The 25,030-nt window shown below is 46.4% G+C and overlaps 1 protein-coding gene across 4 annotated transcripts in view; it reads left to right on the forward strand.

The window, feature by feature from the left end:
* The window catches only part of LOC110499447 (brain-specific angiogenesis inhibitor 1-associated protein 2-like), a 120,076-nt gene that overhangs the window by 78,817 nt on the left and 16,229 nt on the right, over positions 1-25,030 (forward strand). For all 4 annotated transcript variants that reach the window (XM_036956302.1, XM_036956304.1, XM_036956303.1 and 1 more), the window contains 3 exons: positions 1,766-1,903; positions 14,803-14,955; positions 21,542-21,778. In XM_036956302.1, coding sequence (XP_036812197.1) covers positions 1,766-1,903; positions 14,803-14,955; positions 21,542-21,778 — 528 coding nt within the window. The remainder of the gene's footprint in view (positions 1-1,765; positions 1,904-14,802; positions 14,956-21,541; positions 21,779-25,030) is intronic.

Here is a 25,030-nt window from a genome sequence, read left to right on the forward strand (position 1 = left end):
TTTAGTACCTGTTTAGTACCTGTTTAGTACCTGTTTAACACCTGTTTAGTACCTGTTTAGTACCTGTTTAACACCTGTTTAGTACCTGTTTAGTACCTGTTTAGTACCTGTTTAACACCTGTTTAGTACCTGTTTAACACCTGTTCAGTACCTGTTTAGTACCTGTTTAGTACCTGTTTAGTACCTGTTTAGTACCTGTTTAATACCTGTTTAATACCTGTTTAGTACCTGTTTAGTACCTGTTTAGTACCTGTTTAGTACCTGTTTAGTACCTGTTTAGTACCTGTTTAGTACCTGTTTAACACCTGTTTAACACCTGTTTAGTACCTGTTTAACACATGTTTAGTACCTGTTTAGTACCTGTTTAACACCTGTTTAACACCTGTTTAGTACCTGTTTAGTACCTGTTTAACACCTGTTTAGTACCTGTTTAACACCTGTTTAACACCTGTTTAGTACCTGTTTAGTACCTGTTTAACACCTGTTTAGTACCTGTTTAACACCTGTTTAGTACCTGTTTAGTACCTGTTTATCACCTGTTTATCACCTGTTTAGTACCTGTTTATCGCCTTCAGAATACACCTTTTATGTCTTCTCACCTTCACTTTGAACTAGAACACAGAGGTGTTTAAGTGAGCTTCCCTTTACAAATACTTATATCTTTTTTTATTACCTATAATTATCTTTATATTAGCAGTTTTCTTATGACGTTACCGCAGAGTCAATCAAAAAATTTTTTAGTTCAGTTTTATATAATGCCTTTTATATAATTCTGTGTCAGTGGTTGTGTATTCTGATGGGAGGGCCGCGTTTAGAAAGCGTTGATACAGACAGGTGCTCTAATTATATTCCACGGTGGCTAGCTAGGCCTCCCTACGGATCCACATTTATCATCAAATCATCCGCTAGAGACAGACTCCACGGCTCTCTGAGCACTTCTTTTAATTTCCCACTGGTTTTCATCATAACCACTCAGCAATAAAGTTACAAATTACTTTCTTCTCTTACTTTCCGAATCATGAATTATGACATATTTGAAGAAAATAAGAAGAAGTAGTAGTTCAAGCTTTATTTAAGGGATAAACCCATTTCTAGAGATTTATTGAAGAGAATTTTGTAGTGGAATTGGGGAAGCTTAAATAAAGGCTCAGTACTGGATATTCATAAACAAAGTCAGTAATAAAATAATGCTGTCCTCTGTTTGAAATTCATATTGACCTCGTCAGTTCATTTGAGGCCGTACTTTGGCAGTCTGGCAGCCGATCAGAAAACCATATGTTCCCCTGTTCCCTCTCCCCCTTTTGTGTCCTTTCTCTCTCTGCTTGGCTCTGTTATTTCAGCATCGACTAAAGTAATTAGCCATGCTCAGCTAGGTTTTTCCATCAAACAGAAATAAAATATTGGAAACATTGTTTTGTGAAGGGCTGGCCGACCGGCAGACAGGCCAGGCCACAGGATTGCGTTAACTCTTGGCAGAGGTGAATGAGTGAAACACAAAGGCAGTGGTTTGGAACACAATAAGTCCTATAGCCACTGGGGACAGACTGTGTGTGGGTGGGTGGGGGAAGAGAGATCAGCCAAGTCCCTATGATGCCAGACTAACTCATTCCCCTGCATTATGCCACATTGCATCAATCAGCGAATAGAAGGTGGTCAGGTGGTTTGAAATGGGACTCAACACCTAACCATTGTGGTAGAACACTAGTCTAGGGAAGCCAATGACTGTATAGCTATGTTAAAACCGACTCTATACTCCCACCTACAGGCGGCTCTGAAGAAGTACCAGATGGAGCACAAGAGTAAAGGAGAGAGTCTGGAGAAGTGTCAGGCAGAACTGAAGAAGCTCCGCAGGAAGAGCCAGGGCAGCAAGAACCCTTCCAAGTACGGAGACAAGGAGATGCAGGTGAGAGTTCGGAGGGGGGATAAGGGGTGTGTGTGTGTGCTTCCAAAGAGCCTCAGGTTTCGTTTAGCGTGCTACTGTGAACGAAACAGACAGACTGAGTCCCCAGTCAGCCTATGGACAATGCCAGCTGGTGGGTCAAACGTTCACCGTAGGGGAAGGTGGCTGGTGATACTCCAGAGCCAGATAAATACTGTATCATCCCATTGGCCACAGCCCAGCAGGTGTCGAAGATGGATAGATAATCTAATCCAAGAGGAGATTTAGGCTGAGCAAGTCTCTCTTATGGCCCCTTTTACTGAAGCAGAAGAAGTTGACTAAAACTTACTACAAGAACTCCGTAACCTTCAACCTGTAACCTTGCCGACGTTAGCCAAGTCATCTATATATACACTACCAGTCTCAACTTTGGACATGCCTACTCATTCAAGGGTTTTTCTTAATTTTTACTATTTTATACATTGTAGAATAATCGTGAAGAAATCAAAACTATGAAATAACATGAAATCATGTAGTAACTTTTTTTTTAAAGTGTTAAACAAATCAAAATATATTTGAGATTTGAGATTCTTCAAAGTGGTCACCCTTTGCCTTGATGACAGCTTTGTACACTCTTGGCATTCTCTCAACCAACTTCATGGGGTATTCACCTGGAATGCATTTCAATTAACAGGTGTGTCTGTCCATCATTACTTTAAGACATGAAGGTCTGTCAATGCAGAAAACCCTAGAATGAGTAGATGTGTCCAAACGTTTGACTGGTACTGTAACAGCATCATCAAGGGAATAAGGGACCCATCCCATCTCTCACTAGCTCCCAGATACGAGGTTCTGAGAGGTGGGTCATTCTTAGCTCTAGTACTGGTGGTGATGTGCTGCTGCTGGCTGGAGGGGTGGGCCCGGGTACTGTGGGCCTTGCCTCGGACAACCAAGCTCGGAGGGAGGGAGACAGATACAGCGATGGGGAGAAATAAACTGAACGTCACCTTGAATTACTGCTTCAGAGATTCAAGCCTCTCACTCAAGGAGATGTTGTAAGATTGTTGGGACAGCCATGGGTAGATCCTATAAAAGTCCGGTCCACTGAAATAAGGGAGTCGTTCATCTTGCTTTTTCTCCACTGCATTTTTCAAGCTTGTCAAAATGCTTTGAATCACCATGGTTACTCTCTTTATTCTGATCTTTGACCACTTCCTCAACTACATTGCATAACATTTGTTTATTTGATGTGAAGTGTTATGTAGGCCAGCTAATTGTGTCCTGCAGAGGCATACGCGCCTCCCCCATGGTAGCTGTTACAGAGAAGGTGTGTAATGTGCCCTTGCAGGTTGCCGTGCCCCTCTGCCTCTCAGTGGGTAGCACCATGACACGTGGTGGGTGTACTGAGTCGATGGTTACACAACGCAGTACACTGGAGGTGCAGGTGTGTGGAGGCTGATGTGTTGTGACGTTGTATTATGGTTCTGAAGCTTCAATATGAGATGGGAGCACTGCCTGCCACTACTCAGTCCTCTTAGTTAGAGTGTGTGTGTGTGTGGACTGCAATTTCCTGGCAGAATGCAAAAGCCATCAGAGCGACCTACAGAACCTCTGTTGCCCAAAGGATTCTATTTAAACCAATAGAAAATAAACAATTTCAGCAGGCCAGTCTACAAGGGAAACACTGAGGCATTGAGGGCGGCAGGGTGGCCTAGTGGTTAGAGCGTTGGACTAGTAACCGAAAGGTTGCAAGTTCAAATCCCTGAGCTGACGAGGCAGTCCTCCTATTCATAAAGCAGCCGGAGGGAAGGTAATTACCATTTAATTGTTGCCGACCTAGAAGAGGAGTCATTGTGGAAATGGATACGTGGTGCTTTAAGCCACAGCGTCTCTACAGCGTCACCCTAAAAAAACCATTGGACTCCCATGGGCCGCTTGGTGGGCAGGCAAGCCTGTGGTGTGACCTTTTTTTTTTTTTTTACATTACATTTGACATGTGAGTCATTTAGCAGACACTCTCTTATCCAGAGCCCTTTACAGTGAGTACATTTGTCTTAAACCTCGGTGGGACAACCACATATCACAGGCATTGACAGTACACTTTTTCCTTAAAGGGCAGAGTCAGAGGTGGTAAAGGGGGGAAAGAGGTGCTGACCTGGCTTCTGGGGGGGGTGCTGACCTGGCTTCTGGGGGGGGGGTGTTGACCTGGCTTCTGGGGGGGGGTGTTGACCTGGCTTCTGGGGGGGGGGGGGTGCTGACCTGGCTTCTGGGGGGGGTGCTGACCTGGCTTCTGGGGGGAAAGAGGTGCTGACCTGGCTTCTGGGGGGGGGGTGTTGACCTGGCTTCTGGGGGGGGTGCTGACCTGGCTTCTGGGGGGGGGGGTGCTGACCTGGCTTCTGGGGGGGGTGTTTACCTGGCTTCTGGGGGGGTGCTGACCTGGCTTCTGGGGGGGGGTGCTGACCTGGCTTCTGGGGGGGGTGCTGACCTGGCTTCTGGGGGGGGTGCTGACCTGGCTTCTGGGGGGGTGCTGACCTGGCTTCTGGGGGGGGGTGCTGACCTGGCTTCTGGGGGGGGTGCTGACCTGGCTTCTGGGGGGGGGTGCTGACCTGGCTTCTGGGGTGGGTGCTGACCTGGCTTCTGGGGGGGAGCTGACCTGGCTTCTGGGGGGGGTGCTGACCTTGCTTCTGGGGGGGGGGTGCTGACCTGGCTTCTGGGGGGGATGCTGACCTGGCTTCTGGGGGGGGTGCTGACCTGGCTTCTGGGGTGGGTGCTGACTTGGCTTCTGGGGGGGGAGCTGACCTGGCTTCTGGGGGGGGAGCAGACCTGGCTTCTGGGGGGGGAGCTGACCTGGCTTCTGGGGGGGGAGCTGACCTGGCTTCTGGGGGGGGAGCTGACCTGGCTTCTGGGAGGGGAGCTGACCTGGCTTCTGGGGGGGAAGCTGACCTGGCTTCTGGGGGGGAAGCTGACCTGGCTTCTGGGGGGGGTGGGCTGACCTGGCTTCTGAGAGGAAGCTGGTTCCACCATTGGGGTGACAGGAAAGCAAGAGCTTGGACTGGGCTTAGCAGGAGCAGCCAAGAGACCAGTGGTGGCCGACGGAGTGCCTGGGTTGGGGTGTAGGGTTTGAGCATAGCCTGAAGGTAGGGAGGGGCACTTAGTACTCCATAGCAAAGCACCATGGTCTTGTAGTGGATGCAAGCTTCGACTGGAAGCCAATGAAGTGTGCAGAGGAGCAGGGTGACATGGGAGAACTTGGGAAGGGCTACTGGTCTGGATACGTTGCAGGGGTTTGATGGCACGAACAGGAAGCCCAGCTAACAGCGAGTTGCAGACGGGAGATCTGATGGTCCACTCCCAGCAGAGACACAAACACACGCAGGCAGACACGCACAAAAAGTCATTTCCGGGCCATAGTCACACTCCTTTGAGCCTGCTCTCTTCGGCACTTACTGATTAATGGACGCTTCTGTCTGTGTGTGTGTGTGTGTGTGCTCCCAGCCTCTTAACGGTTCTTGAGTGTGATTACAGAGAGTGAGTGTTGCGTGGCTGGGTAGCTGCGTAGCCTATCTCGGTCCCTGCTGTGCCTCATGTGCACTTCTGGGAACAAGCGGTTGGCAGGGACACTTGAGACTGGTGGCCTCTTCTCTTTGCCAGGGAGGAAGGGGGGTCGACGACAGAGTTTAGCGGATTACCTGCTAGTGAAGCTCGTTATAATGATTCTCTGAAAGATTGTTCATTAGATCGACTTAATTATCCCACCTGAAGAAATGATTTGTGTGTCTGTGCGTTTAAACCCAGCCTCGGTATTGTGTAGGCTCTGAAAAAGCTAGTCCATCTCAGCCGCCGCCTTGTTCCTTCCACCCATCATCGTTTCATTAAGTCGGGTAACAGCTCACTGATTTCCTCGGGAAGGAAAGGAAACAAAAAGTAATCTCCCTTTTCCCCGCTCTGCTCCAGATGGATGGTAATATTAAACCCTTACCTCTAGCCGATGATGAAAATGCACTCATTTACTACGGTGTCCCTAGGGGAACACAAAGCACGGACGCAGTGCCTGAAAATGACATGGTAAATCTCTCTCACGTTCATTATTAAACACTTAACAGGGAGTGTTTCAGGGGGAGAGGCAGACTGATTTGAATATAATGGGAATGTCGCTGGCGTTCTGCTGCCGACCCAGAAAAATAGGAAATCGCTAATAGCTTCTGTTACATAATATCTCAATTGGGTGTTAGATGAGTATTAGCACTGGTACATACGCAGTTGAACACCACAGCCTTTTCGTATTCCCATTTATTTCCCATTTATATTTGTATTATCATATTGCATTCAGTGTGCTTGCATGAGTTGAGGTAGATTAGCATTGGATTTACATTGCACAGTCTTCGTTGCACTGATTTCCAATGTATTCGGTTGTCGGGTAAAAAGCATTTAGCCATTGAGTGGGAGATAAATGTATTGTACATTTATTCTGTAGCTAAGGGCAGTAAGGTTTCCCTTTGTTGAGACAGACCCTGGGGATCTCTCTCTCTGTCTCTCTGTCTGTCTGCCTGTGTCTGTCTGTGTGTCACCTGTCTGTCTGTTTCTCTGCTCTGCTCTGCTCTCCTCTGCTCTCCTCTCCTCTCCTCTCCTCTCCTCTCCTCTCCTCTCCTCTCCTCTCCTCTCCTCTCCTCTCCTCTCCTCTCCTCTCCTCTCCTCTCCTCTCCTCTCCTCTCCTCTCCTCTCCTCTCCTCTCCTCTCCTCTCCTCTCCTCTCTGTCCGTCTCAGGCTACTATGAGGAGAAATGGTCAAATGAGGTGTGTTTTCTGAACGGTCGAATGTGCCACATTTCCCCAACTGATAGTCATGTTTCATTGCTATGCCTTTGGGGCATTTATGGTAACTAGTAACAACAGCAACTAATTATCACGTTCTAATGACAACTCTGTGAGGGTGACATGCTACATGCTACATGCTACTGCCGTGTGACAACGGGAGTTTCAAGTGACACGCAACATGTTAGCATGTCACATAAACGCACACGCTAAGACACATCTTGAGGCTACATCAACACCACAGTTCAGTTCCCTCTGCGTTAGCTGGATGGCGTCAGAGCAGATGGGATGTGGAGAGTAAAAGAGGCCGAGCAAGAGAGAGGAGGAGGAGGGGGGGGTCTGGGTTTGTTCTGTTCTGCTGCAGTTCTGTTCTTTCCTTCAATTCTTCAACCCAGTTATTTTCTGTCTCTCTCTCATTCCACCTTTTCACTATCCCTTCCTTTTCCACTCTATCTCTTTTCTGAAGGACCCATGTCGTGTCCTCCTCCCCTATTGATAATGCTGTAATAGGTCACTGTGATGTAATTGTTCTAGGAGGGAGGGGGAGGGGCTCCACGACATCAGAGGAAGCTTGTGCACTGACAGGCAAAAGATCAATCTTAGACCTCGGCTTGACATAATTAAACGATGATTCTAGGAATGAAGTTCCATCAAAGTTTAGGTTCATTGAATCTGCCATTTTGTGTTGACGTACTTACATTGGTATCTCGTATTCCATTTTTAGTGGAGGTTTGAAATGTCCTTTATATGCATCTTCTGTCTCGCTCACCCAAGGCCTCTATCATTGAGTATAATATAACAATATCTAGTGAGCCTGTAAGAGTGGGGAAGGGGTTATGTCGGATCCTCCATATGGTTCTTTGTCCCACCGTTCAATCCTTTCTTTCTTACTGCTGAGACGGCTTCCTGTCACCACCAGGGGTCCCCTGCTCCCCCCGACCTCTAAGGCTTCTGGCTACAGTAAGACTCTAGGACACTGGTTCTCAATCCTGGTCCTGGGTAACCAAAGGGGTGCACGTTTTAGTTTTTGACCTAGCGTTACACACCTGATTCAAATCATCAACTCATCAAAAGGCTTTGGTGATTTTGAATCAGGTGTGTAGTGCTAGGTCAAAAACTAAAATGTGCACCCCTAGTCTACGGCCTGTACCTTTCGGCGTCTAGGCTACGGCGTCTAGGCTACGGCGTCTAGGCTACGGCGTCTAGGCTACGGCGTCTAGGCTACGGCCTGTACCGTTTGACGTGTCTCTTTCATCAACAGTGTGTTCACAGCAGGAATAGTTTACCTGGTAACAATATGAGATGAAAATGCTGTCAAAGAAGCAACATGTAGTGTCTGTATGTTAGATGTTGTCAAGTAGTAATATAGTATTCTATGATTGTGTTTTGTATGTCTTATTTTCATGTCGTGTTGACGTGTATGTTTTTGTAAATGGCAGGGCTCATCTGCAAAAGTTAATACTGTATCGCATGAATACAGTAGTAAATATGTATTGCCATATATCAGGCTGCCATTGGCTTTCAAGCGTGTGTGAATGTGACTGAGTGAGACAGACGCTAGAGTGGTATACTACGAAGCACGCTAGATCTACTCCGGCTTCTCTAAAGCTAGCCAGCTTCAGTTAGCTTCACCTTCCAGCTCAAGCTTCATCCGCACTACGACGGTGGCTATTGCTCGTCCGCCTGCCGCGAACTCTAGCAGGCTTGTAACTGCGCTTGCATGTCACACGTGGCTAGTTGAACTGACGTCCTATGGATTATATGTCTGTGGTTGGTTGCCACTGTCAGTTTGCCTTTTTGCACATTTCTAAATACATTCGTGTGGAGAAACTTAGTTTGGAAAGCAAATGCTGTCGTTACTAAATGTGTAATGTGATTGACATTTAGTTTTTTTTACACCCCCCAAAAAAACATCGGATTTTATAAAACATTTTAATCAGTCTTCTTCAAATGAAGGGGATGATGACACAATCTTTGTGAGAAGGAATTTGATTTCATTGGTCCTCAACTTGTGCCTCAGACACTTCATTCAGGATAAATGGAGTTAGTCTGCTTTGGAGCAGGTTAGTTCTGAAGGATTCATTGCCATAGAAACCTACCTGGCTAAAAGATGAGCCACTGCCACTGATGAGCCAACTCAAGAGTTGACCTCAGTTACCTCGCAAACTCCTCAAACCTGATTCCAAGTATAGGGCTCTGGGCTCTAGAGGCAAGCAGACTGGTTTGGCAGCTCTATACTGATTTCCATACTACTGCTTTCTAGTTATTCTGTATCTGGCTGACTGACAGGCTGGCTGGCTGGTTGACTCACCTACTGATTGACTGACTGGCTGACTGGCTGACTCACCTACTGTCTGGCTGGCTGGCCTTTTGTTTACATGTTGTCCAAGTTCAAGGTAAGGGTGTGTCTGGGAAGATCTAGAATTACCAGGAATAATGACCCTTGTTTGGTCCCGCCCGTAAACGCACACCTTGGTGCATGACAAGTAAACAAAACATGGCACTACTACTACTACTACTACTACTACTACTACTACTACACTAATACTACACTAATACTACTACTACACTAATACTACTACTACTACACTAATACTACTACACTAATACTACTACACTAATACTACTACACTAATACTACTACTACACTAATACTACTACTACTACTACTACTACACTAATACTACTACTACTACTACTACTACACTAATACTACTAATACCACTACTACACTAATACTACTACTACTACACTACTACTACTACTACTAATACTACTACACTACTACTACTACTACTACTACTACTACTACTACTACTACTACACTAATACTACTACACTACTACTACTACTACTACACTAATACTACTACTACTACACTAATACTACTACACTACTACTACTACTACTACACTAATACTACTACTACCACTAATACTACTACTACCACTACTACGACTACTACGACTACTACACTAATACTACGACTACTACAATAATACGACTACACTACTACTACTACTACACTACTACTACTACTACTGCTGCTACTACTACTACTACTACTACACTAATACTACTAATACTACTACTACACTAATACCACTACTACTACTACTACTACTACTACTACTACTACACTACTACTACTACTACTACTACACTAATACTACTACACTACTACTACTACTACTACTACTACTACTACTACTACACTAATACTACTACACTACTACTACTACTACTACACTAATACTACTACTACTACTACCACTACCACTACTACTACACTAATACTACTACTACCACTAATACTACTACTACCACTACTACTACGACTACTACACTAATACTACGACTACTACAATAATACTACTACACTACTACTACTACACTACTACTACTACTGCTGCTGCTACTACTACTACTACTACTACTACTACTACTACTACACTAATACTACGACTACTACACTAAAACTACTACACTACTACTACACTACTACTACTACTACTACACTAATACTACTACACTAATACTACTACTAATACCACTAATACTACTACACTAATACTACTACACTAATACTACTACACTAATACTACTACTACTACTACTACACTCATACTACTACACTAATACTACTACACTAATACTACTACTACAGAATATATATTTTTTGTTGTATATTTATTTCTATACTGAACAAAAAGGCAACTTGTAAAATGTTGTTCCCATGTTTCATGAGCTGAAATAAAAGATCCCACTCATTTTTCATAGACCACATGCATGGCGTCGTGTGGGTGAGCGGTTTGCTGACGTCAGCGTTGTGAACAGAGTGCCCCATGATGGCAGTGGGGGTTGGGCTGGAATAAGATAAGGACAATGAACATAATTGCATTTTATCGATGGCAATTTGAATGCACAGAGATGCCATGACGAGATCCTGAGGCCCATTGTCATGCCCTTCCTCCTCCGCCATCACCTCATGTTTCAGCATGATAATGCATCGCCCCAAGTCGCAAGGATCTGTATACAATTTCTGGAAGCTGAAAATGTCCCAGGTCTTCCAAGACCTGCATACTCACCAGACCTATCATCCACTGAACAGGCTTGGGATGCTCTGGATCGACTTGTACGACAGCGTGTTCCAGTTCCCGCCAATATCCAGCAACTTCGCACAGTCATTGAAGAGGAGTGGGACAACATTCCACAGGACACAATCCACAGTCTGATCAACTCAATGTGAAGGAGGTGTCATGCTGCATGAGGCAAATGGTGGTCACACCAGATACTGACTGGTTTTCTGGTCCACGTCCCTCATTTTATTTTATTTTTACGGTATATGTGACCAACAGATGCATATCTGTATTCCCAGTCATGTGAAATCCATAGATTAGAGCCTCATTAACTTGTTTCAATTGACTGATTTCCTTATATGAACTGTAACTCAGTAAAATATTTAGATTGTTGATTGGCTGAAAGCTGTGGTGTATCAGACCGTATACCATGGGTATGACCAAAACATTTATTTTGACTGCTCTAATTACTTTGGGTAACCAGTTTTTATAATAGCAATAAGGCACCTCAGGGGTTTGTGGTATACCACGGCTAAGGGCTGCTGTTTTTACACTACACTACTGCCACTCGCTGTTTATCATCTATGCATAGTCAGTTTACCCCCCCCTACTTACATGTACAAATGACCTCGACTAACCTGTACCCGCGCACATTGACTCGGTACCGGTAACAACTGTATATCAAATGTATTTATGTAGCCCTTCTTACATCAGCTGATATATCACAGTGCTGTACAGAAACCCAGCCTAAACCCAGCCTCAGTCAATGTGTTGTAGCTGAGAGTAGGCTGTAATCACAGGCTTTTACTTTGAAAACAACACTAGTCATTTGAATCCTCCTTGAAGTTCCATCATTGATAACTAATAAAGCTCCTCAAGTGTTTGTTTCATCTTCTTCCTGTTCCTTTCTGTAATCAGTCTACACACAGAGGAAAGAGAACAGATCAATGGGATCTGTCCTCTTCATCATGGTGGTGGGGGTGGTGGTGTGGTGGTGGTGGTGGGGTGGGGGGGGGGGGGGGTTGTGTAACAATCTCAGAGAAGAAACAGTTTGTTAGGTTTTTAATTCTGAGTAAAATACTCCACAGACACTATGGAAGCTTAACCAAGTGTAATTCTGAGTAAAATACTCCAGACACTATGGAAGCTTAACCAAGTGTAATTCTGAGTAAAATACTCCAGACACTATGGAAGCCTAACCAAGTGTAATTCTGAGTAAAATACTCCACAGACACAATGGAAGCTTAATCAAGTTTAATTCTGAGTAAAATACTCCACAGACACTATGGAAGCTTAACCCAGTTTAATTCTGAGTAAAATAAGTATATACACAAGTGTGTGTGTGTGTGTATATACAGTGGGGCAAAAAAGTATTTAGTCAGACACCAATTGTGCAAGTTCTCCCACTTAAAAATATGAGAGAGGCCTGTAATTTTCATCATAGGTACACTTCAACTATGACAGACAAAATGAGGGGAAAAAAAAATCCAGAAAATCACATTGTAGGATTTTTAATGAATTTATTTGCAAATTATGGTGGAAAATGCAACTCGTAAATATTTTATGGTTGGACAGGAAGAAGAAATGATAAATCAGTATATTTCATATACTGTCATTTCAATCTCAGAACCCAACAGCATCTCTGACTGTCCTTTATCATTCTGAGGCAGGGAAAGAGGGAAATGAAAGCGCCAGGGTAGCAGTGTGTGGAGTGGTAAATGGGAAGCCAAGTATTTGCAGTAAACATCTGTTTGCATTGCTTTAATGGGTTCTGTAATGGGGCTGACATTTCCGTGTTTGTGTGTCTCCCTGATGTGAGCTTAGAGGGTCAAGCCTCACACGTCTGTTTTTTTGTGGGATATTTTTGTAAAGTATTCAGTAAGGATTTGTGTGCATGCCTTTGTCTAGATGTTGACGACTGTTGTGTGGATGACAGTTTTCATGACTCGTCTGGTTGTATCTCTATGGTAACAAAGGATGAACTCAATTGTCCTCGTCTTAGGCTGATCTCTGTATGTGTCATCGACATCATAAGCGATTAATCCTACTTTAACTCTGCTTATATCGGCCATTTTGTTTTATAAGGCAGGGAATTAGTGCTCCGTTGTTTACTACTCAATGTATGCTGTGAGTCAGAATGTAGAGAGTGTTTATACGTTATTCTATGTACAGATTTTCTACACTGATTTAGCTGCCGTCACCTTATTCTAGTGGTACTCAAGATGACACACTACATTTAGGACCCCCGCAGCACTCCCACAGCACTCCCACAGCACTCCCACAGCACTTCCACAGCACTCCGACAGCACTTCCACAGCACTCCCACAGCACCCCTGCAGCTAAATGCACATTTTCAGGTTGTTGTCGGCTTTACTTCATGCACCTAACTACAAATGCTAACCTTAACCATTGGCTCTCTCTCTCTCTCCGTTTCCAGCTACAATAATCATTTACAACATTAACAATGTCTACACTGTATTTCTGATCAATTTGATGTTGTTCTTATGGCCATAAATGTGCTTTTCTTTAAAAAAACAAGGCTATTTCTAGTGAACCCAAACCTTTGAATGGTAGTGTGTATACTTATCTAACTGCTTAGATTTGTTTCTAGTGTCTAGGGGACAAATACATCCTACTGTACCTTATGTCTTATGTCCTCGCCCCGTCCCCCTCCTCCCTCTCCTCGCCCCGTCCCCCTCCTCCCTCTCCTCGCCCTGCCCCCTCTCCTCGCCCCGTCCCCCTCCTCCCTCTCCTCGCCCCGTCCCCCTCCACCCTCTCCTCGCCCTGCCCCCCTCCACCCTCTCCTCGCCCCGTCCCCCTCCACCCTCTCCTCGCCCCGTCCCCCTCCACCCTCTCCTCGCCCTGCCCCCTCTCCTCGCCCCGTCCCCCTCCTCCCTCTCCTCGCCCCGTCCCCCTCCACCCTCTCCTCGCCCTGCCCCCCTCCACCCTCTCCTCGCCCCGTCCCCCTCCACCCTCTCCTCGCCCCGTCCCCCTCCACCCTCTCCTCGCCCCGTCCCCCTCCACCCTCTCCTCGCCTGCCCCCCTCCACCCTCTCCTCGCCCCGCCCCCCTCGCCTCGCCCCGCCCCCCTCGCCCCGTCCCCGCACCCCTCTCCTCGCCCTGCCCCCTCTCCTCGCCCCGCCCCCTCTTCTCGCCCCGCCCCCCTCCACCCTCTCCTCGCCCCGCCCCCCCCTCTCCTCGCCCTGTCTCCCTCCTCCCTCTCCCCGTCCCCCTACGCCTCCCTCGTCTCCTCGCCCCCCCTCGTCTCCTCGCCCCCCCTCGTCTCCTCCCTCTCCCCACCCCGTCCCCCTGCTCCCTCTCCTCGCCCCGTCCCCCTCCTCTCCTCGCTCTCCTCGCCCCCCCTCCTCTCCTCGCTCTCCTCGCCCCATCCCCCTCCTCCCTCTCCTCGCCCCGTCCCCCTCCTCCCTCTCGTCGCCCCCCCCTCCTCTCCTCGCCCCGTCCTCCTCCTTGCCCCCCCTCCTCTCCTCCCTCTCCTTGCCCCGTCCTCCTCCTCGCCCGTCCCCCTCCTCCCTCTTCTCGCCCCCCCCTCCTCTCCTCGCCCCCCCCTCCTCTCCTCCCTCTCCTCGCCCCGTCCTCCTCCTCGCCCCGTCCCCCTCCTCCCTCTCCTCGCCCCGTCCTCCTCCTCGCCCCGTCCCCCTCCTCCCTCTCCTCGCCCTCCCTCTCCTCGCCCCGTTCTCCTCCTCGCCCCGTCCCCCTCCTCCCTCTCCTCGCCCCGTCCTCATCCTCGCCCCGCCCTCCTCGCCCCGTCCCCCTCCTCCCTCTCCTCGCCCTGTCCTCCTCCTCGCCCTGTCCTCCTCCTCGCCCCGTCCTCCTCCTCGCACCGTCCCCCTCCTCCCTCTCCTCGCCCTGTCCCCCTCCTCCCTCTCCTCGCCCCGTCCCCCTCCTCGACCCGTCCCCCTCTCCTCGACCCGTCCCCCTCTCCTCGACCCGTCCCCCTCATCCTCCCTCTCCTCGACCCGTCCCCCTCATCCTCCCTGTCCTCGACCCGTCCCCCTCACCCTCCCTCTCCTCAGTATGTTGAGACCATTGGCAGCAAGCAGAGTGACCTGGACCAGTACACAGCAGAGGGCTACAAGAGTGCGCTGTCAGAGGAGAGGAGGAGGTACTGTTTCCTGGTGGACAGACAGTGTGCCGTGGCCAAGAACAGCAGTTCCTTCCATAGCAAGGTGAGATGTCGGACTCACATTTTCATCTACAGGTTTCGGTTACATTTTTGTTCTCTCTTTGCAGTTCACCCACTGCTTTAGCTATTGAGGGTTAAAACCAACTAGCTCTCACAGTCTGACATCAAAATTAGACGTTCATCCTTGTTTCTCAAACGTTACATTTCGAAGTTGTTCCAAACATTACATCAAGTCCAATCTAACTTTATTGGTCACATACACGTGTTTAGCAGAAGTTAATGCAGGTGTAGCGAAATGCTTGTTGTTTCTAGCTCCAACACTGCAGTAGTATCTAACAGTTTCACAACAATCCACACAAATCTAAAGTAAAGGAATTGAATTAAGAATATATAAATATTTGGGTGAAAAATGTCAGTGGCATAGACTAAGATACAGTTGAATAGGATAGAGTAAAGTATATACATACACTTAGGTTGGAGTTATTAACTCGTTTTTCAACCACTCCACAAATTTCTTGTTCACAAACAATAGGTTTGGCAAGTCGGTTAGAACATCTGCTTTGTGCATGACATAAGTAATTTTTCCAACAATTGTTTACAACAATTGTTTAGAGACTCAGTGTCTCTTTGCTCAACATCCTGGGAAAATCAAAAGATATCAGCCAAGAACTTAGAAAAAAAACTGTAGACCTCCACAAGTCTGATTCATCCTTGGGAGCAATTTCCAAACGCCTGAAGGTACCACGTTCATCTGTACAAACAATAGTACTACGCAAGTATAAACACCATGGAACCATGCAGCCGTCACTCAGGAAGGAGACGCGGTCTGTCTCCTAGAGATGAACGTACTTTGGTATGAAAAGTGCAAATCAATCCCAGAACAACAGCAAAGGACCTTGTGAAGATGCTGGAGGAAACAGGAGCAAAGTATTTATATCCACAGTAATAAAGGGTCCTATATCGACATAACCTGAAAGGCCTCTCAGAAAGGAAGAAGCCACTGCTCCAAAACCGCCATCAAAAAGCCAGACTACGGTTTGCAACTGCACATGGGGACAAAGATTGTACTTTTTGGAGAAATGTATTCTGGTCTGATGAAACAAAAATAAAACTCTTTGGCCATAATGACCATCGTTATTTTTGGATGAAAAAGGGGGAGCTTACTACCCGAAGAACACCATCCCAGCCGTGAAGCACGGGGGTGGCAGCGTCATGTTGTGGGGGTGCTTTGCTGCAGGAGGGAGTGGTGCGCTTCACAAAATAGATGGCTTCATGAGGCAGGAAAATTATGTGAATATATTGAAGCAACATCTCAAGACATCAGTCAGGAAGTTAAAGTTTGGTCGCAAATGAGTCTTCCAAATGGACAATGACCCCAAGCCATACTTCCAAAGTTCTGGCAAAATGGCTTAAGGACAGCAAATTCAAGGTATTGGAGTGGCCATCACAAAGCACTGACTTCAATCCAATTGAAAATGTGTGGACAGATGTGAAAAAGCATGTGCGAGCAAGGAGGCCTACAAACCTGACTCAGTTACACCAGCTCTGTCAGGAGGAATGGACCAAATTCTCCCAACTTATTGTGGGAAGCTTGTGGAAGGCTACCCGAAACATTTGTCCCAAGTTAAACAATTTAAAGGCAATGCTACCAAATACTAATTGAGTGTATGTAAACTTCTGACCCACTGGGAATGTGATGAAAGAAATTAAAGCTGAAATAAATAATTCTCTCTACTATTATTCTGACATTTCACATTCTTAAAACAAAGTGGTGATCCTAACTGACCTAAGATGGAATTTTTACTAGGAATAAATGTCAGTAATTGTGAAAAACTGAGTTTAACTGTATTTGGCTAAGGTGTATGTGAACTTACGACTTCAACTGGATCAGGTGAGTAATGCAAACATATAAAAATTGTTACTGGCTAGTGTTCCCTTATTGAAGTGGCTAGTGTTCCCTTATTGAAGTGGCTAGTGTTCCCTTATTGAAGTGGCTAGTGTTCCCTTATTGAAGTGGCTAGTTTTTGAAAAAAAGCAACAAAAAAAATTGTCCATCTTAAAATAACATCACATTGATCAGAAATAAAGTGTAGATATTGTTAATGTTGTAAATTACAATTGTAGCTGTAAGATTTTTTTTTATATGGAATATCTACATAGGTGTACAGAGGCTCGTTATCAGCAACCATCACTCCTGTGTTCCAATGGCACGTTGTGTTTAGCTACAGCTTTGATACACCTGTAATGACTTTACCTTCTGGATGATAGCGGGGTGAACAGGCCATGTCTCTGGTTGTTGAGGTCTTTTTGTCCTTCCTGTGACATCGGGTGCTGTAGGTGTCCTGGAGGGCAGGTCCGCGTTGGGCGGACCGCAACACCCTCTGGGAAGCCCTGCAGTTGCCGTACCAGGCGGTGATACAGCCCGACAGGATGCTTTCAATTGTGCATCTGTAAAAGGTTTCAGGTGCCAAGCCAAATTTCTTCAGCCTCCTGAGGTTGAAGAGGCGTTGTTGCGCCTTCTTCACCACACTGTCTGTGTGGGTGGACCATTTCAGTTTGTCAGTGATGTTTAAGCCGAGGAACTTAATGTCCACCTTCTCCACTGCTGTACCTTCAATGTGGATAGTGGGGTGCTCCCCCTGCTGTTTCCTGAAGTCCACGATCAGCTCCTTTTCGTTTGTTGACGTTGGATGAAAGGTTATTTTCCTGGCACCACACTCCCAGGGCCCTCACCTCCTCCATGTAGGCTGTCTCGTCATTGTTGTTAATCAGGCCTACTACTGTTGTGTCGTCTGCAAACGTGATGATTGAGTTGGAGGCGTGAGTGGCCACGCAGTCATGGGTGAACAGGGGGTACAGGAGAGGGCTGAGCACACACCCTTGTGGGGCCCCAGTTTGAGTTCCAGGATCAACACAGTGGAGGTGATGTTTCCTACCTTCACCACCTGGGGGGGGGCGGCCCTTCAAAGTCTGCAAACTTTCCTATGTGCTCGACGCACAGCAGCCCTCTCCGTCGGGGCCATTTTTCGAAGTGTTTAAGGTTTAGGCATTAATTAACCTCTTGGAACTCCATCTCCCGGTTCCGGAAGAAATGTCATCAAAAATGAAAATAGTGCCCCTTAGATTCAAGAGGTTAACTCCAAAATCTTAAGGTTATGCATTAATATTCACTGCTTTATCTTTTGATGGTTAAAACAGCAAGGTAATACAGGCACTTCCACTCACACCAACAGGTCCAGGGTTGCAATATTCTGGTCACTTTCTTGAAAATTCCAAATGAAGAATTCTAGGTTGGGAGGTTTCCCTCACAGCTTATTTCCTTTTAATTGCAGGAATCATCCCAACTGGGATTTATGGGGGGAAATTGGGAACGTTCTAGAATTTTACTGTTACCACAAACTGTTTACTTCTCCTTTCGGGATGGTTCATATAGTTGTTTAGTTTGGCTTTAGCCATTGTGTCCAGTGGCTTTGCTTTCAAGACTGCCGATCATGCCACGGTTGCTCTCACAAATCAATGCAGCCACCTAGTGTCTTTATTCAGGAGCTTCCAAGTCCTGGTTAAGTGGGCGTTCACTTTCTGCTCTTTCTGATTTGTTTAACTCAGGCCTTGGAGCTGAGAGACTGTGCAGTGGGAGGAAAGGAGGTGGAGAGGACAAAAGGATAGGAAGGGAAGAGGGTGAACAGTGTCCCACTTCCACAAGTTAGTGGATGTGAATCCCAGAGGGAGAATGTGTGGGCTGACTGTCTATAGACAATACTGATGTGCTGACACAGAGAGAAGGAGAGAAAGGAGGGGGAGAGTTTGTGTTTTGAAGTCATTTCGAAAGAAGCAGTGAATATTCTGTGTGAGGGGAAAATATGGAGGCCAAGAGATTGTAGGGGGACAGAAAGAATGAGTGAGTGCATATTGTGTGTCGTGTAGGAAGAGATGGGCAAGAGAGGCCCCACTCTTCAGGTTCTCACCCCAGTGCTTGCTCACACACACACACACACACACACACACACACACACACACACACACACACACACACACACACACACACACACACACACACACACACACACACACACACACACACACACACACACACAGTGTACATGGTACCCTCCATGTATGTGACATACATACTTAAGGTAGCAGCAACTGTCCTGTGGTGATGGAGTAGAGGAATAAAGTGAAATGAATAAGCAGGCCGTTGGTGTTGATCATCTCTCTGGCATGGAGCTTTAGAAACCACACTACCACCCACACTACATTACCTAGCAGATACCACCACCTGGGAGCTGAGTCACCTACTGGCACCGCTACCCAGCGCACCAATGGCGAGAGACCAGGGAGGAACACTGACTGGTACACAGAAAGCAGTAAGGTAGAAAACATGGAGAGAAACAGAGACCGATTTAAAGTAGGCTATATACAGAGACCAAGAGTAACATACCGTAGATAGAGGGATTTGTCACACTCAAGGTGCTATCTAAAACCTAACCCTTTTGAAGATCCTTTTTTCTGGTAGAATCATTTTAGTTCAAAGTAGAACCCTTTTGAGTTCCATGTAGAACCCTTTCCACAGAGTTTATGAACCCTTTTGGAACCCTTTTGAGTTCCATGTAGAACCCTTTTGAATTCCATGTAGAACCCTTTTGAGTTCCATGTAGAACCCTTTCCACAGAGTTGATGAACCCTTTTGAGTTCCATGTAGAACCCTTTTGAGTTCCATGTAGAACCCTTTTAAGTTCCATGTAGAACCCTTTTGAGTTCCATGTAGAACCCTTTCCACAGAGTTGATGAACCCTTTTGAGTTCCATGTAGAACCCTTTTGAGTTCCATGTAGAATCCTTTCCACAGAGTTGATGAACCCTTTTGAGTTCCATGTAGAACCCTTTTGAGTTCCATGTAGAATCCTTTCCACAGAGTTGATGAACCCTTTTGAGTTCCATGTAGAACCCTTTTGAGTTCCATGTAGAATCCTTTCCACAGAGTTGATGAACCCTTTTGGAACCCCTTTTTTTTGTAAGTGTTTTGTTTCTAAGGGAGTACAGTTTATGAAGAACCCTGGCAACCCTGCTGAATATTACTTCCTGTCTTACACCCAGACTGCTTTAATGGGTGGAGGTGGGGGTAAAACTGATCAGAGGTAAGCTAGAGCAGGAAACCCATAGCTGGGGAGAGAGCTGGTGGAGAGGCCTGGAGGCTACAGATGGTGTCGCGGGCCTTGAGTACAATAATCCTAGGAGGGAGGCTGCTGATGTATAGCTTTGAGATGAAACGGCCTGCTAGACTGGTAATGAGGCTGCTTCAGTTGTGAAACGAAACAGCCTGCTAGACTGGTAATGAGGCTGCTTCAGCTGTGAGACGGCAGGGTAGCCTAGTGGTTAGAGCGTTGGACTAGTAACTGGAAGGTTGCAAGTTCAAACCCCCGAGCTGACAAGGTACAAACAAATCTGTCGTTCTGCCCCTGAACAGGCAGTTAACCCACTGTTCCTAGACCGTCATTGAAAATAAGAATTTGTTCTTAACTGACTTGCCTAGTTAAATAAAGGTAAAATAAAAAATAAATAAAAAGATGAAACGGCTGCTAGACTGGTAATGAGGCTGCTTCAGCTTTGAGATGAAACGGCAGCTAGACTGGAAATGAGGCTGCTTCAGCTCCCCAGGCCAACACAGAGAAGAGCTGTCAGAGCTGAGAGAGAAGGATGTCTTAGTTTGATGCTATTGCAGATAGGTGAAGCTCTCGCTTTCATTTCAATAGGCTTTTTTTGGCTTGGGAAACATATGTTTACATTGCCAGAGCAAGTGAAATAGATAATGAACAATATAAAATGAACCGTAAACATTACATTCACAAATGTTCTATAGGAATAGAGACATTTTAGATGTCAAATTATGTTTATATACAGCATTGTAACAATGTGCAAATAAAGTATAAATGGAAAAATAAATATGGGTTGTATTTACAATGGTGTTTGTTTTTCACTGGTTGCCCTTTTCTTGTGGCAACAGGTCACAAATCTTGCTGTTGTGATGGCACACTGTGGTATTTCACCCAATAGATATGGGAGTTTATCAAGGTTGGATTTGTTTTGGAATTCTTTGTGGATCTGCGTAATCTGAGGGAAATATGTGTCTCTAATATGGCCATACATTTGGCAGGAGGTTAGGAAGTGCAGCTCAGTTTCCACCTCATTTTGTGGGTAGTGTGCACATAGTCTGTGTTCTCTTGAGAGCCAGGTCTGCCTACGGTGACCTCTCTCAATAGCAAGGCTATGCTCACTGAGTCTGTACATAGTCACAGCTTTCCTTAATTTTGGGTCAGTCACAGAGGTCAGCTATTCTCGCTCTCGCTCTCTCTCTGATTTGATACTTGAGCTGGAGATCCCACACACTGACACTTGCTTTCCAGGAGCCCACGCTCTCCCACCTAGGCTGACTCAACTACCTCAGCTAATGTTGTTATTTTCTCAAGCAGTGAACCTTTTCACAGTATAAAGATTTGTTCAAGAGTTTCTCCTGAACGTTATAACCTTATACTCTCCTAGAATATCTCCTTATATATAAATACACTTAATGTTTGACCAGGTTCAAAGGAACACCTTCTCCCTTTGTGTTTATTTACCTGTCTTCTCCAGGGTAAGGACCTGCTAGCCCAGAAGATCCCAGCATGGCAGCAGGCGTGTGCTGACCCTACCAAGCTGCCTGACCGTGCCATGCTCCTGGCTCAGCAGATGACCTCTACAGGGGGTTCCCTGGGATCCGTCTCCCACACCCACCATGGTTCAAAGGGCAACCTGCTCATCTCTGACCCCATTCCCGGGGCCAAACCCCTGCCTGTACCCCCCGAGCTGGCTGCCCTCATGGGCCAACAGGTGGGTTACCGGTACTGGTGGTATTACTATATATTGCTGTGATATTGCTGTGTTAGCGCTATGCTAGCGCTGTGTTAGCGCTGTGTGTGCTAGCGCTGTGTTAGCACTGTGTGTGCTAGTGCTGTGCTAGCGCTGTGCTAACCCAGTATAATGCTACCAGAGTAAAATATACTTATGTATCAAAATAAATGGAATTGCTCAAATAAAAGTATAAATAATTTAAAATTCCATATATTAAGGAAACCAGATAGCACAATTTTAATTAAAATGTTATTTTATTTACAGGTAGCCAGGGCTTCAACAGTCCACCAGATCAGAGACAGTAGTGTGACCAGGGATTTTCTCTTCATAAATGCTTGAATTGGAGCATTGTCCTGTCAAAATGTAATGAGGACTTTTGAGTGCCAGGGAAAATGTATGGAGTAAATGTACATGATTTTGTTTTGGAATGTAGTGAAGTTAAAGTTGTCAAAAAATATAAATAGTAAAGTACAAAGTATTTTTACATAAGTATTTTACACCACTGGTTAGCACTGTGTTAGCACTATGATAGTACACATATATTACTACAATATGACCCAATAGTTAGCTATAGAGCTGCTATGGTTTGTCAGCCCTAATGGAGAAACATTCAGTTAATTGTGTGCTGCAGGCATCAATCGTTGTTGATCCTCACTAATTGTGTTTTTGATTATGGAGCTTTGAAGCGCTGTGTGTGAGTGCCGGCGTTTCTCAGTATGAGCCTCTGTATCGGTGTGTTGCCTCGGTGTTTGAGGGAGTGCTGTTGAGTGTTGAGGCCCGCAGCAGGTTTGTGGGCTGCTGCTCTAACAACGTTCCTTAATTAACACCACCAGCTAGTCTGTTGCCTAGCAATGCCCCAGGGTTGCCTAGCGATGCCCCAGGATGTTGGGATTCCATTATGGAATCTCTTGGAGCCTCTCCTTTAGAACACAGAACCCCTCAGAACTCTCCCTGATGCCACACACAAACACACACACACACACACACACTTGTTGATGCAAATTAAGTCATTAGTGCTGCATGGTAATTAGAAATGCCTTTAGGAAGGAACAGAGGTCTGTTGGGCTGTTGATTGTTTCACACCCTGCTTCCACTCTGTTGTGTTGTTGTTCATGGTGTGTGCGTGTGCCTGCGTTCGTGTGTGTGTGCCTGCGTTCGTGTGTGTGTGTGCCTGCGTTCGTGTGTGTGTGTGCCTGCGTTCGTGTGTGTGTGTGCCTGCCGTTCGTGTGTGTGTGTGCCTGCCGTTCGTGTGTGTGTGTGCCTTTATTCGTGTGTGTGTGTGCCTGTGTTCGTGTGTGTGTGTGCCTGTGTTCGTGTGTGTGTGTGCCTGTGTTCGTGTGTGTGTGTGTGTGTACCTGCCGTTCGTGTGTGTGTGTACCTGCCGTTCGTGTGTGTGTGTACCTGCCGTTCGTGTTTGTGTGTGTGCCTGCCGTTCGTGTGTGTGTGTGTGCCTGCCGTTCGTGTGTGTGTGTGCCTGCCGTTCGTGTGTGTGTGTGCCTGCCGTTCGTGTGTGTGAATTGAAGTAACATCTTTGAGGAAGCCTCTAAGGCTGTGTTTACACAGGCAGACAGATTCTGATATTTTTCTTTCACTAATTGGTATTTTGACCAATATCGGATCTTTTCACATCAGATTTTTTTCAGAGCTGATCTGATTGGTCAAAAGACCAATTAGTGAAAAAAAAGAAGGCTGCCTTAAAGGGAGGAAGGAAGAGCAGATTATTCTTATTGTGTTTCATTCTCAGAGAAGAAACACATTGAAGTGGATGGGACCTTCACACAGATCCCACAGAAACACATTGAAGTTGATGGGACCTTCACACAGATCCCACAGAAACACATTGAAGTGGATGGGACCTTCACACAGATCCCACAGAAACACATTGAAGTTGATGGGATCTTCACACAGATCCCACAGAAACACATTGAAGTGGATGGGATCTTCACAGAAACACATTGAAATGGATGGGACCTTCACACAGATCCCACAGAAACACATCGAAAGTGGACGGGATTTTTCCACAGATCCCACAGAAACACATTGAAGTGGATGGGATTTTTCCACAGATCCCACAGAAACACATTGAAGTGGACGGGATTTTCCCCACAGATCCCACAGCATCTCTGACTGTCCTTTATCATTCTGTTTTGTGATGATGTGTATTGAAAAGTGTCTTGCAACAACAAACACCTTGGGTCCGTCCACATTCAAGACTGGCGGTTGGGATGTTCTGTGGCTGCGGTGCTGCTTAGTTGTCCCGTTTATAGGGGATGTTCTGTGGCTGCGGTGCTGCTTAGTTGTTCCGTTTATAGGGGATGTTCTGTGGCTGCGGTGCTGCTTAGTTGTTCCGTTTATAGGGGATGTTCTGTGGCTGCGGTGCTGCTTAGTTGTTCCGTTATAGGGGATGTTCTGTGGCTGCGGTGCTGCTTAGTTGTTCCGTTTATAGGGGACGTTCTGTGGCTGCGGTGCTGCTTAGTTGTTCCGTTTATAGGGGATGTTCTGTGGCTGCGGTGCTGCTTAGTTGTTCCGTTTATAGGGGATGTTCTGTGGCTGCGGTGCTGCTTAGTTGTTCCGTTTATAGGGGATGTTCTGTGGCTGCGGTGCTGCTTAGTTGTTCCGTTTATAGGGGATGTTCTGTGGCTGCGGTGCTGCTTAGTTGTTCCGTTATAGGGGATGTTCTGTGGCTGCGGTACTGCTTAGTTGTTCCGTTATAGGGGATGTTCTGTGGCTGCGGTGCTGCTTAGTTGTTCCGTTATAGGGGATGTTCTGTGGCTGCGGTGCTGCTTAGTTGTCCCGTTTATAGGGGATGTTCTGTGGCTGCGGTACTGCTTAGTTGTTCCGTTTATAGGGGATGTTCTGTGGCTGCGGTGCTGCTTAGTTGTTCCGTTATAGGGGATGTTCTGTGGCTGCGGTGCTGCTTAGTTGTCCCGTTTATAGGGGATGTTCTGTGGCTGCGGTGCTGCTTAGTTGTTCCGTTATAGGGGATGTTCTGTGGCTGCGGTGCTGCTTAGTTGTTCCGTTTATAGGGGATGTTCTGTGGCTGCGGTGCTGCTTAGTTGTTCCGTTATAGGGGATGTTCTGTGGCTGCGGTGCTGCTTAGTTGTCCCGTTTATAGGGGATGTTCTGTGGCTGCGGTGCTGCTTAGTTGTTCCGTTATAGGGGATGTTCTGTGGCTGCGGTGCTGCTTAGTTGTTCCGTTATAGGGGATGTTCTGTGGCTGCGGTGCTGCTT

Source organism: Oncorhynchus mykiss, chromosome 20 (genome assembly GCF_013265735.2).
Source record: "Oncorhynchus mykiss isolate Arlee chromosome 20, USDA_OmykA_1.1, whole genome shotgun sequence".
Lineage (NCBI taxonomy): Eukaryota > Metazoa > Chordata > Actinopteri > Salmoniformes > Salmonidae > Oncorhynchus > Oncorhynchus mykiss.